This window comes from Amphiura filiformis, chromosome 3, assembly GCF_039555335.1.
Source record: "Amphiura filiformis chromosome 3, Afil_fr2py, whole genome shotgun sequence".
Classification (NCBI taxonomy): Eukaryota; Metazoa; Echinodermata; class Ophiuroidea; order Amphilepidida; family Amphiuridae; genus Amphiura; species Amphiura filiformis.
Window position 1 is genome coordinate 76,539,262 of NC_092630.1, and position 14,668 is coordinate 76,553,929.

The window sequence follows — 14,668 nt, forward strand, 5'->3', positions numbered from 1 at the left end:
TTTATTTTGCAATTTCATAATTTGCATATTATTAGCATATTTGCAAGAAAAATCAATAAATACCTATATTTTTCACAATTTCAATATTTTATTAGAAATTAAGCATGTAGGCCGTTTGTTATGACTTGATGAATGAAGCTGTTAAAACAGATTTTGATATTTTTGCTTATTTTTCCTTTTTTGCCCCAAAATGTGTAAAAATCTACATTTTTTGGATAAACTATATTTTCTTTGAATATTTATCAAATTTCTTAATTTAGGTATAATACAGTGCAGAAAAAGATGTCAAAAAATCTGTTAAAACAGATTTCCAATAAATTGTTCCATTTTCCATTTTGGGTTAAATACTCAATTTTCATGCGCAGGATATTTGAAACATAAAATGAAAACATGTCCATTGCACTTTTTCCTCGAGATGTACTATAATATCAAGGTTACGGATATATTATAATCAGTAGCGTAGCCAGCAGGGGGCAGGGGCGCGCCCCTGACAAAAAAAATGAAAGAAAAAGTGCCCCTCTGACAAAAAATGAAGAGAAAATCAGGAGGGCAAAGGAAAAGAAAAAGGGCAAGGAGCCCCTTTTCTAGCAAAATTCAGGGCTAAAATAGTGTAAAATACAAAATTTTTCCGCGCTACGCGCGCACATTGTAACAATAAAGCCCTTTTTAGCCGGATAATGGGCGAAAATAGTGTAAAATACCATTTTTTTGCGCTACGCGCGCACATCATCCCAATAAGGCCCTTTTCGGGAAGCTCGAAGACATACAGTCACTATGTATTGTATGATGCAACTGCAATATTTTTCGTCTGTGCCCCAAAAATTTTATTTTGCCCCCCTCCCTGACCAAGAAAGCTGGCTACGCCCCTGATTATAATCCCTTCTTATCTTCACTGATCCATCAGATACCTATTGTTATGAATGATCAATGAAAAGGTTCAGAACTGGGCTACTAATGGTCTGTCAAGTATCTATAGTTATTTTCATGACTGTGTCAACTCAAAAATCATGCAAGGTCGAATGTAGGAAAAGTATGATCAGTTGAGCTGTATGATCAATAGGTTGATGACATCATTTGACTGAATGGAATGCACTGCGCCATGAAGTACACCGGTTCAAATCTTTTGTTTTGAGCCAATCAATAATTTCACGCACAAACTCTGTACAAAAGAAGTGGGCCTTTGTTGTTGAATGAGCTAAATAGTTGTCTTTGTAAGATGAAATGATTAAAGTTTTGGAAGATATTCTATTTATGATGGGATAATAGATTCAAACACGGAATAATTATTAGTCCTTATTTATTTAATTTTGTATTGAAAAGACTGCAATTGTGGCCACAAAACATTATTTTTTAAAAATGTCACCACAAGTCTTTCATTCAATATTATTCCGCGTTTCCTTATGGAGAGGCGCGAATTGAAAGACCATGTCACTCGCCACAAAAGAATGTCAATGTTCATAAAAAAAACAATTTAGGTACCTATACCTTCTACTAAAGGCCTATGGCTGCTCTAACCGTGGGTTTCGATATTGTTTGGAATAAATGCTTTTACTTGTTTCTTTAAAACCACAAAATTTCTATATATATATAACAAAAAAGTAAATAAAAAGAAAAAAAAAAGAAAAGAAAAAAAAAATCTAAAATGAAATCCTAAAAGAAGAAAGGTAGATATTTGAAGATAGATAAAAAGAACATGTCAAAAAGTTTAAAGGAGGATTTCGTGATCCTAGCATCCTCTTTTTATGACATTTTTCAGTAGATATCCACGAAAAAGCTTATTTCCAAAATTTCAGTTGATTCCGATTTTGCGTTTGCGAGTTATGCATGATTATGTGTATTACACTGCTCCATAGACAATGCGTTGTAATTTCGTTCTGGTGCACCAGAACGAAATTCAAATTTGGTGATATTTTTGCTAAACGAATTAATCTGCAAGAAATATTTGGTACATAAACATTATGTAGCCAGAGGTATCCAGTGGTAGAAAAATCTATACTTTTTTTTGGGAAAAGTGGGGGATGAGGCTGTGGATCACGAAATGCCCCATTAATCAAAACGAGTATAAAACGGAACCAGTCCCCAGACAGTGCTCTCTTTACTGCCAAAGTCTGACGCTCTATCAATTGAGCTATACAGGGTGTAACAATAAAATTTGTACAATTACATTTTGACTTCTCAGGAAAAAACTAAAAGAGTCACGGCACAAATGTTATCTGCAATATAATCAGTAATATCTTGGCTAAAAGAAGACGTTTAGTTGGTTTCTTTACTAGCTTGGGTTCAAAAGTTATGTCCGATGAATTAAATCGTCCAGAAATTGTGTTGGGCCACTTTTGCCATGTAAGCGTATATCAAGTTAGAACCGCGTAGATTGTGCTTTTCGTGCATTAAACATCAAAGAACTGATACAAAATAATTATAAGTGGTGCTTCTTCATATAATTAACATGAATTTAATATTAATATGATATTTCTTTAAAATCTAAAAATTTCTTTCAAATTATCATAAATAAAGTAATTTCGCATATCCCAGAGATATCATTGGTAAAACTGAGAACAGTTTTTGCACCCATAAGTACAAAACAATAAAAATTTGAAATTAAGTTCAGCTGGGCTTCTAGCTGTTCTGGGGCGACCACTATTGCCAGCATTTCTGTCAACAAATTTCTCATACTTCTCATAGTTATATGTAATTGTATGCCTTGATGGAAGACGTGAGTTTGGAAATGATCTATAAACAATCTTATCAGTTAGCAGCCTGGACAACCGATTCTTTTGTTTAGCAAGGCTCACTCAGTCATTTAATGTGGCAATACAAACGATCGAATTTGGTGTTGAAACGAGCTAAATTTTGAGTTACACCTTTTCAATGTAAAATTAATTTTCTCGGCCAAATGAAATGCAATCATTTTCATTTTTTCAGTAAATGTCAGGTCAAATTGTAGTGCTTGATACTTATTTTTTTCAAATCCTAGTGTTAAACTTAGGCGTGAAATTCAGTCATTTCGTGTAAGATTTTCGATTTTGATAGGCTTAAACTCTGCCCGCGAGCCTTTTCTTGGATCAACCTTTTAGCTTTTCAAAGTAATATAGTACGCTAATGAAGGATTTTTCCCAACTTTCTAACGCACATCACCGTGAGCGATATATCATAGTTTTGTCAGAATTTACGTTTTGATTTCACCATTTTTTCACCGGCTGAATTTTTTTCAAAATCAACGCGTGAAATATAAGGCTAATAATACTAGCATTGTGGATCGATATCCCTGGGTTTAATAGGAATACCGGCATGATACAGTGTTGCCAGAACTTCAATATAGCAACGAAATTCCCAGGCCTAATAGCGCTCCTATACTGATCATGTTTATAGCACGATGAGGATATTTCATCATCACATGAGTGATTCGGACCAATGTGTTGAAATTTGCTTCTCCTCAAAACAACTTTGCCCGAAGGTTTACATGCAATTGGGCAATATTTTAAACAAAACTTTCTTTTACAAAACATTATATTACGCTGTATGTTTTATGATCAAGCAAACTGTTTGGAACACACTTCCAAAGAAATAACCTTAGTCGTAACGCCCCGGCGTAACACCCCAGACTTTCGTTATTTAAACGCCAGAAATAGATTGTCCTTATAAGAACCATCAGAGATTGTGGCTTATAAGAACCGTTCATTATCATTGTTAACTTAAACAGGTTTTTGTTTTTAAACATCTTTATAAATTGATTGTTTTTATGTTTGTTTGTAAATTTCGTGCTTTACGCGCTTTGAGTTCCTCATCAGAGATTGTGCCTTATAAGAACCATTCATTTTCATTGTTAACTTAAACAGGTTTTTGTTTTTAAACAAAAACCTGTTCAAGCAATTATTTAAAATTGCTTGCCTAAAAACAGAATAACTTGGATGTTAATACTTGACGTAGTGTTTTAATTGTCATGAAGGTGACTGGGTATGGTGCCTTTTGTTTGTGTTTGTTTGAAACTGCTTTTGGAAACCCACCGAAAGTCATAGGCCCTGATGAAGCAGCCAAAACAATACCAGGTTAAACATGGAAGTTTATAAAAACTTATTAAATAACCGTAAGGAAAAACAACAACATTTGTGGCAACAATAAGCCTTGCATTGAAAGTCATGGTTAAAGTGTGTTGATTACCACACCAAAGTTTCCCTACATACACCCCACTACCCACCTTACACACCTCTGCACCCACCCCACCCTATAGGCCTACATGTACATGATATTACATAATAATATATAGCATAGCTATACATTTAGGTATAGCGCTTAATAATGACAAATATGGTTAGGCCTATATATAGGCCTACATGTCAAATTAAAAACAAACCCGAACACTGATGAATCTCTACAAAAACCCGAACACAAGTCTGAAGGGTGTAATGAAAATGGCAACCCGCGAGGGGGGGCGGGGGTAGGTCATACAAAATTCACATGGAGATAGGAGGGACAGAAGATTAAAATCCCCTATAATAACACGCTAATTTTTCTAGGTTTGGACCGTGGATTTTCATGAACCTCAAGCGTGCGTCTCTTAATACGGACTAACCTAGGTAAACAACCACACAGACAGACAAAATGGTTTTCATAATCATGGAATGCATATAAATTGAAATTGCAGGAACGGGAGCAAATTTTTAAAATTCACCTCATTTACCAATTGGGGATTTGGGCTACCAAATCGCTAGTCGGGCAATCTTCATGATCTTTGCTTTTCAATGGAAAATTGCCCTGGATGACAACAATGAAAATATCGACTATTTCTGCTGGTTGCGTACGAGATAAAAGCACCGAGTTTGACATTTTCAGAGCATGAAGGGAAAAAGGGTAAAATAAAAACGGAAATTCTGACAAAACTATAATATATAGACCCACACGATGTGCTTTACAGAGGTGGGAAATATCTTTCTTTAGCAAACTATATTAGTTTGAGACGCTAAAAATCAATTCCGTAAAAAGCTCGCAGGCGAACTCAAGGCCTATAAAAATCAAAAATATCACACTAAAAGATACAATTTGATGCTTAATTTTAACACCAGGATTTTAAAAAAAATGTATATCCAAGCACCAAGTTTTTAACTGACATTACTGAAGAAAAAAAAATATTGCTTTATATTTGACCGAGAAAATTAATTTCATAGCAAAAGGTGTATCTCTGAATTGTGCTGATTTTAACATGTATCGATCGACTTTTAGCGCGACTAAGCATTTCTAAAGAATCGGTTGTCCAGGTAGGTGACTGTTATAGTTTTTGCTTGACTCCATGTGCTACCGATTGTCACAACATAAAAATACGCTATTGGGGTTGAAGGTGTTGAGCTGCAGCCACGATTTCTAGTAAATGAGGTTATTATGTCAGTGCTTAGTTCTGACTTCCAAAAACTCAAAGAGATATTCTATTATGTAATCATTTCTACCACTTCGAATACCCCATTCACTGAAAACCTAAATTGGTCAGCTGGACTAACTTAAAGCTAGTCCAGATGGTGCCCACCTGGACTAGCTTTAAGCTAGTCACTTTTGCTGGACTAACAAGGATGACTAACTTATCTTAGTCCAGCATGCTGGACTAGCTTTTAGTTAGTCGCTTGACTAGCTTTTGGTTAGTCGCTTGACTAGCTTGATGTTAGTCCAGCACGCTGGACTAGTTAAGGTTAGTCGCTTGACTAGTTTTTTGACTAGCTTGATGTTAGTCCAGCGTGCTGGACTAGTTAAGGTTAGTCGCTCGACTAGTTATTGACTAGCTTTAAGTTAGTCCAACTGGTGCCCATCTGGACTAACATAGTCCTAGTCAAGCCAGCTGGACTAATGTAATATTAGTCCAGCTGGCTTGACTAACATGCTCGACTAACCTCAAGCTAGTCCAGCCAGCCGAGCAAACCTAATGCAAACCATGCATGCAGTTGCAGATTGGATACAGTCTGATAAGGGTTATACAATTGGAAAGTAAATGAGCCACATGTGGATTTAGTCTAGATATATTAATGTTTGCTTATTGCTTCCCTGCATGAATTTACAAGAATTATTCCATAAATCTTGAATCATGCAGCATAAATAGTGAAATATGAAGCAAAAGCAAGCACCAATAATTAGTACAGAACTAGACCTGCATGTTGGCGAGGATTTTGATTTTCTCTTCTGACCATGTTGTCTCATTTCATCTGCCTACCTAGTACCCACCACAGACTGTATCCTATCCTCTTTTGGACACAATAGATTCTGAAATAAGAAACAATTCAAAGTCCAAAATAACATTAGAAAAAACTTTATGACATTCTTATCTTGCATCCAACATTATGATACCCAACTCTTCATATTATAAAAGCCTTAAACATAAATTACAAAGATTTCTGTTTATGAAATAAATAAATAACTAATTATAAATGTATTTAATCGGTCAAAACCTTAACTGTTTTTTGTTTAAAACAGCTTGGTTTGACAGATTAAAAACATTAATATTGATCATGTTGATTACAATTCACAGTATAGAGTCTATCCAGATGTCATACAAATTAACACACATGATAAGCATCATGGATAGGTATAATACCATTTTTCACCCTGATATGGCAGTGACGTCATTGCATAGTCATCCAGCAAACAAACTCATGATGTTCCTTTTTTTAAATATACAATTCATATTTGCTAACCTTAGAGAAAGCGAACCTTAGAGATAGTGGTCCTTAGAGATAGCGGACCACCGCTGGTCGGAAAGGGCATTGTATAATTTTTTTAATGCCTGATTGTGAGAAAAATAGTCATTAAAGTTTGTCACAATAATGAAGTCACCACAATCAAAAGTTTTGATGAATCCATTTTGAATGTTTGTCAAATCAATCAGACAAGTTTCATGTGCATGATTCAGATAAATCCATCTTTGACAGGCAAAATTAGTGCAAGGTTCTTTTTTCACACTACTTGTTTGTGTAACGTCTTAACTCGTTATTTTGCATGGCTGATGTACAGCATTTTCTTCTTGATGAGTTGCAATTGTTGGAAGTCTATTTCTACCACAGTTGGGTTACATTTCAGCAGCACCTGAAAGCAAATTATACAAAAAGTTACTATTAGTTAAACTTTAATAGGCAAAATGAATATTCCTGCTTTCACATCTGGCAGTTTTCTGAAAAACTATTTTGTGTCAGCGAGAACTTTATTTACAGTTTAATACATGTATAGTCTACGGACCCCCCAAAGTGATATGGAAGGAAAAAACGGAGTCTGACTTAGTAACTCGCGGCCCAGAGATAGTAACTCAGGGCCCCGAGATAGTAACTCGGGGCCCTGAGATAGTAACTCAGGGTCCCGAGATAGTAACTCAGGGTCCCGAAATAGTAACTCGGGCCCCAAGATAGTAACTTGGGGCCCAACTTAGTAACTCGGGGTCTGAGACAGTAACTCAGGCCCTGAGATAGTAACTTGGGGCCCGAGATAGTAACTCAGGGGTCCCTTGGGGTCCCGACATAGAAACTCGGGGTCCCGACATAGAAACTCGGGGTCCCGTCATAGTAACACAGGGTACGACATAGTACATCAGGGCCCGAAATAGTAACTCGGGCCCCAAGATAGTAAATTGGGGCCCCGACTTAGTAACTCGGGGTCTGAGATAGTAACTTGGGGCACGAGATAGTACCTGTGGCCCCGCGATAGTAACTCGGGGTCTGAGATAGTAACTCAGGCCCTGAGATAGTAACTTAGGGCCCGAGATAGTAACTCAGGGCCCCGAATTAGTAACTCAGGACCCCAACTGAGTAACTCGGGTCCGAGTTACTCAGGCCCCGACTTACTAAGCCGAGAATCCGAGATGGTATTGCGGGGCCCTGAGTTACTAACTCGGACTCCAAGTTACGATGTCGGGGCCCCAAGTTACAATCTCGGGCCCAAGTTTTTTTCTTCCATGTCACTTTGGGGGTTCCGTAATAGTCCCACCAATTAAACCACCAAAATTTAAGGAAGTTCTTACACCTCCGAAATTTTGGTTGGTCGTGTATTTTTCCACATCATTTTTTAGAGTCCACCACCAGGGACAGTGTTTACAAAATATAGCGTACTGTCTTAAAGGGCATGGTCAGATTCTGACATTCTGTTGTGTTTTGAAGATACCTCACATTGAGGCTGGCATCACACTAATTTCTGATTTCTTCGTGATGACTTTTGAGTTAAATTGCACTAGTAGCAGTTTTAACATTTAGCAGCAAAAATGTGTTTCACAATGGCCATAAAACCAATAGTTGAGGCAATACGGGGGCATTTGCTCCCCCATATTTTCTTGGTCCCTCAAATTTTCACTTTTTGCAGCAATTTAACCCAAAATGTGTTGATTTTGTCCCCCCCCTCCCTGAAATTTACTTTATAAGTTTATAACATTTAAACATGTGCTAAACTTAAGAACATATTTCAGGCATAAAATTTCACTTGGGGTTATAATATATAAGCTTTTTTCTGATGCCAAAAAAAATTCTTCATTTTGATAAGATATTTGTAACAGTAGGGGGATGAGGCTGTCATCTGGTCATACATTTTTCAATTACCTTTGTTATTTGAGTGAAATCCTACAGACTGTATATGTTGAGTCTTTCAAGCTTCACGGTTGCATCGTCAAAAAAGGAACAGAACCTATATGAAAAAAAAATACATGACATTAAAATGGTATAATTTGACAAACTGTTGACTGTAGATATTGTTTGGGTCGTGGTTGTTATTCTAAAGAAAGTGATAATTAATAATTTTGCAGACCATGCACAAAGCATTTCTTAGTTGAGGGCCCCTGGAGGAATTTCCAAACGGCATGCCCCAAAATGCTTGCCCCCCCCTCTTGGCCTACCCAAAATCCCTCCTATATGCCAAATTTTTGGGATCCAATTTTGCAAACATATTGCGAGCTGGAAAATTTACATAGCATTTCCGTACTGTTTCCTACGGCTTTTAATATCATTTTATTTAAAAGGTGCCCCATGAATGTGTGCCAAAATTGCCCCCCCCCCTTTTCGGCTAGCCAACACCCCCTCTCCCAATTTCATTTCACTTTATTCCAAGTAGTTTTCTTCTAATTCATTTAGAATAAATTATAGCAACAAACAATAAAGTATCAAAAACAGTACTGGTACACAACTTTACCCCCATCCCCAGTGGTGGCTTTTGTTATAATATATAATTAGGCCTATACACACTGTCCACACAGGCAGTCCCTAATTTAACTTGGAGGATCTGGGCTCATCAGCTAGCTTTCCAATACCTTTATATCATTATAAAGGTGCCAAGACTTGAACTTACACTAAAATTGATGACCAAGGCCCAATCATGCCAATTGCAAGTACATTGTAGAATATCATAGTGCACACATGATTGCTATATAAACAACAAAATTACTACATGTAGTAGTAGTAGTACGTATGCATGTTGTATTGTGCTGTTACCACTGCTGTACATAGTGCATATTATCATGATTATTATAGGGTTAGTGACTGGCATTCTGAGCTGATACTATTTTTGTGTTTCTGATTTAATATCATAACAAATTGCAACCTTACATATATCAACACAAAGCAAGACTTACCTTCATGTTCTACAAAATCTTGATGAATTCCAGGACATTTTGTGGCAAAAACTTGAGAGTGTTTCTCTGTATAGTGACGTGACAGCAGTATCCAGTTGACCTCAGCAGTTGACAGTTACAATATGTATGTTTCCCCGCTTACAGATTTCAGTTGGGTCAGAGGTCGCATACCACAGACAACTGGCAAATTGACTAGCTTAAGCTAGTCAAGCAGGCGTCTTGACTAACTTCCCGCTGGACTAACCAAAGCTAGTCAATCCTTAAAACTAGTCCAGCAGGTCAAATCACATTAGTCAAGCCAGCTGGACTAATCAAAAACTAGTCCAGCTGGCTGAAAACTAGTCCAGCAGGCTTGACTAGGTTGAAATACTAGCTTAAGCTAGTCAAGCAGGCTTGACTAACCAGTTTGACTAGTTTAAAGCTAGTCCAGCCTGTAATTGACTAGTTTAAGTTTTCAGTGTTGTTTAAATCGACCTATCATAAGAGCACCGTCCAACTGGTCCATGGTTCAACTCTATTCAGTCACTTTTGTAACACATAGACAAAAGTGGCCCAAGTGGTTTTAAGACTAGGTTACATAATTGGCTTATCTGGTGGCTACAGAAATTATCTTGATAGACATATAAATATCAAACCAAAAAATAGGCCGCATGCTTGTGTCATTTTATTTTCAAAATTGTACAAATTTTATTGTTACACCCTGTATGATCCTGATATATGAAACATTCGTTATTATGTCAATACAATTGATTGGTGTTACAATATACATAGATGGCATGTTTTATAGCCACCTATTGCCAGTACACTGTGGTGCCAGTATAATTATAGTTGCTCAAACTCCAAATACAAAAAGCAACTAACTTTATTGAGGGCGTTTCTTTGATATATGCTTCTAGACGGGGTTTTACGGTAGCTCGTACGCAACCAGCGTTCTAATAACGCGTGTTTAATGAAGTCTAGTGGAAAGTCAAACATGCAATAATTTTTGTGTTCTGGTTCTTGAATGTTTCAGTGTCTGATCCCAATGAAAAGGAAACGCAAGATACGCACACTCTTGCTACCAGATCGTCGAATGATATAGAAGGTAAGGAATAAAATGACGCGAAATTGCACGACGAATGAATCTCTCTTTCTCTATTAATCTATCCAAGAGTTGAAGAAGATTTTAATATTAGTGCGGTGTGTGAATTGGGTGTCTAGAGTTGGGTTTCTATACTTAAATCAAGATTAAGTAGTGCCAGATTGTAATTTTGGCTCAAAATACAGATGTTGCAGTGGCGTATTTTGCAGGGAGCCGGGGAGGCTCTTGCCAGCAGAAATTGCATCTTCTTTTGCCCGTTGACGACCAAATTTAAACGCGCAATATAAATGCCGGTGAATTCATTTTGGAATAGATCAACGGGAAGAGTTCTCCGCCTGTATACGCCGTCGGTGTAAAACATGCGCACCCCACACAGTGTCAACACGCTATATTATAATTTTTTTTTTCATAAAGCTTCATACTCCGTTGGTGATCAATATTCTATTGTTGACACAGATAAAGAAAGTTTACATATGCATTGTGATAAAATTTTCTATTATACACGCACCTGGATCATAAATGTGTTCCTTTATATAATTGTAATTCTCAAAATTAAATATATCACAATTTTAACTTTCGATTTAAAAATCGTTACGCCAAAAATGCAGTAAAAATGTATCCAGAGCAAACAGTGATGGCCGCTGATTAGTGTATTTAATTTCAAGTTAGTGTATTTAAAACAAAACCTTGGTTTTACCTCAAAACAAATCGAATTTCCTTGTAATAGGAACACCATATGGGATACTAGAGCATGCGCAAATCGTAATAATGTGTAGAATAGAACTTGATGGTATATCATTTGATAGTTGTACAATGCTTAGCCTGAGTCGCTCGGCCTATCTCGAACAAAATCGCCATGCGTAGCTATTGAAAAACGAGAGGATTCGCCGTACTATCACGGCAATTTTTGACACGAAGATATAGGGATGATGACGGTGTGCCCCACAACTGACCTTGAGATGTTGACATTTTGAAAACACCAAAGATCAATATTATGTGAATATCGTCAACTATGGGCGGCCGTGAGTGCCAAAAGGGTGTCAAAACACGTCCATGTCTCGAAAACACGTCTAGGTCTCAAATCAGGTATTACAAAAGCCAACCGACCGTTATATGTGCAGTCTATGTCTCTGAGGTATATGTCTCTGAGACCTTTCTCTGTTTTTGAGACCTTTCTCTGTTTTTGAGACCATTCTGTGTTTGAGACCTTTCTCTGTATTTGAGACCTTTCCCTGTTTTTGAGACCTTTCTCTGTTTTTGAGACCTTTCTCTGTTTATGAGACCTTTCTCTGTTTGTGAGACCTTTCACTGTTTTGAGACCTTTTAATGTTTTTTAGACCTTTCTCTGTTTTTTGAGACCTTTCTCTGTTTTTGAGACCTTTCTCAGTTTTTGAGACCTTTCTCTGTTTTTGAGACCTTTCTCTGTTTGATACCATTCTGTTTTTGAGACCTTTCTCTGTATTTGAGACCTTTCTCTATTTTTTAGACCTTTCTCTGTATTTGAGACCTTTCACTGCTTTTTAGACCTTTCTCTGTTTTTGAGACCTTATTGTACAATTGAGACCTTGTTGTGCGTTTGTTGCTGAGACCTTTCTGTGTTTTTGAGACCTTATTGTACTTTTGATACCCTTGTGCGGTTTTGAGACCCTTTTGGCCCTCACGGCCGCCCATAGTCAACTGATTAATTAATTATCACCTTAACATAAAACAGTGAAAGAGCAATCAAAAATAATATGCTACTATATTTTGGAGATATAAATTAGGCTTATACGATTTTTTTTACATTAAAAAGTAATGTGACATTCTACCCTTGTATTTTTTCTCAGATATTGTTGGAGCACCAATGATAATAATAGATCAGATAAGGCAAATAATTGAAACACCCTTTGGATATCGACCTGAAAGTAAGTTACCAGATTAACTAATTAACGCTGCAAAAGGCTATGCATGCAAATATTTGACGGTATGCTGAGATGATGTATTCGGACCAATTTCAAAAAAATATAATTTAATAAATTAATTAAATAATAAATTAATATAACGTTCATGTCATTATTAATACAAAGTGTTCCAATTATTCTAAGATCTTAGGGTAAAACGCCTGACAATTATAATACGCCAGCCCTGAAAGCGCAGCTTGTGGGTGGCGTACCTTATTGTAAATCCCAGCCCAGAACTTTTGGTATTGTTCAACCATCACAAACCAATTAGTAAACATGGAGGTATTCGCATTGTATTACATGGTATTTCTATGGTTGTACAATATACAGGTCTAGAAGACGAGAATAGTAGCAGCTGCGAGGATGAAGCCGATTCTGAATCTGGATGTGGGCTCGGTGGGATAGGAGGCAATCAAGGAACAAGAGGAACAGGATATGATGTGGATATGGATGACGATGGTGGTATTGGAGGTGAAGATGATGATGATGAAATAGATTCCGACGACTCTGGTGATAGAGGGACTACCTCTACTCTAATCCCTCCAATTACTCCTGGTCCTATGTGTGGAATGCCGCTTACAGAAAAGTTATTTTACCCTCTTAAGAAGATGACACAATGTGCTAGTATGAGATTTATACCAGAGCCCTGTGCCTGTACCAATCCACCGCCATGTGTAACGTTTAAATTTCCAGAGAGACAACACTTTGATATTCCGTTACTCCCACCTGTAAAGTTAGTAGAAAGTAAGCTTGGTAACCTTCTATCACATGTTGTAGGTGCTCGGTCGATAGCAAACAAAACTTTTGCATCTGCAATGCCTTCCTGGATTCTTCTGACGTTAAGTACAATTATTGTTTCAATCCTAACTTTGAGGTAGTGCAGAATTTCATGACTGATAAGTATGCAATTAAGTTTTACTGAAATATTAAAGAAATATATTTTTACACCTCGCAGTAAGTGATCAAAACAGCTTTACTAACGTACTGCAAACGAAGATTCGTGACGCCTTATAGCTGATCGATTTCACTGAGAAACCACGGAGAGCTCTTCAAGTTTCAAGTCGACATGATGAACCGTATCTGGAAAATACACAGCTACTGACGTGACAGACGGTCAGCCATCTGCATGAGCAGATGGTGTAATTAGGCCACACCGGACTATGACAATGAGTATATATCAAGTTCTTGATGTGACTGTTGTTAACCCATGTGTTGATGACGTATACACGAGAGAGTAGATGTTGTACCCAATTATGGATTTTATGCCATATTGTTCTATGTGGTACCAAAGAAGAGCTATGGGGCTTCTCTATCCAGTGATACCAAATTAAGTACCATCATGCTCCATAGCACTATGATGTCATGATATGAGTACGCCCTCGCAGAATTGTGGACTTCTGGCTATTAATAAAACATAAGATGTCACTCAGGATATGTTTATAAGAGCAAAAATGAATATTCATTGTGCTTCAACAACCCTACCCTCGATAGAAGTTTAATTGACTACCCAATACCGCAGGGTTATGTGGTAGTAAAAATCGTTAAAATGAGCATGAAGGGTGGACTTACGATTAGACACACCCATCCCATTAGTACGGTTTAAAGCCATAATGTACGATCTTATAGAATGAAACTTTCTTTCAAACCTGAATTTTAGTGTGGTGTCTTTCGCGTTATCTTGTTATTTTGGCTTCAAATGGACAGTTATACTAATATTATTTCCGCATTTTGAGTACAGAATAACCAAATTAAAATTTGATGGTAATCGTGCATTAATTATAGTTTTAAGCAAAGGTAAAGTAAAAGGTGTATCAAATATATGGAGTGGAGAATGGAAGAGCAATAAGAAACCAAAATCAACTTCCTGCCAAAGACCAACATCATTTTATGTAAACAAAGTGGTACTGATAATTTATAAACAGCTCAATTAATATTCATTTATATTAATTTGTTTAAATTGAATACGTAATGCAACCAATGTGTGTAGTCGAACATAGAACAATACATGGAAATTCGAATCATTTGAGTATATACTTTTCTTGCAGGAGACAAATCACGTGTTTACAACTT

At 36.9% G+C, this 14,668-nt stretch overlaps 1 protein-coding gene and 1 long non-coding RNA gene across 4 annotated transcripts in view; one reads left to right on the forward strand and one right to left on the reverse strand.

Moving 5' to 3' along the window:
- Positions 1-14,458, forward strand: part of LOC140149152 (uncharacterized) — a 28,668-nt gene extending 14,210 nt beyond the window's left edge. For both annotated transcript variants that reach the window (XM_072171340.1, XM_072171339.1), the window contains 3 exons: positions 10,590-10,661; positions 12,485-12,562; positions 12,929-14,458. In XM_072171340.1, the coding sequence (XP_072027441.1) occupies positions 10,590-10,661; positions 12,485-12,562; positions 12,929-13,476 (698 nt within the window). In that variant the 3' untranslated portion in view covers positions 13,477-14,458. The remainder of the gene's footprint in view (positions 1-10,589; positions 10,662-12,484; positions 12,563-12,928) is intronic.
- On the reverse strand, positions 6,139-10,034 carry LOC140149153 (uncharacterized). Of its 2 annotated transcripts, none has more exons than XR_011858556.1 (3): positions 9,578-10,034; positions 8,553-8,637; positions 6,139-7,059 (listed from the first exon to the last, which is right to left on the reverse strand). It is a non-coding gene; the product is annotated as an uncharacterized lncRNA (long non-coding RNA). The 2 variants fall into 2 exon arrangements; XR_011858557.1 differs by lacking the exon at positions 9,578-10,034 and adding an exon at positions 9,295-9,328.
- Positions 14,459-14,668: the final 210 nt, after the last annotated feature.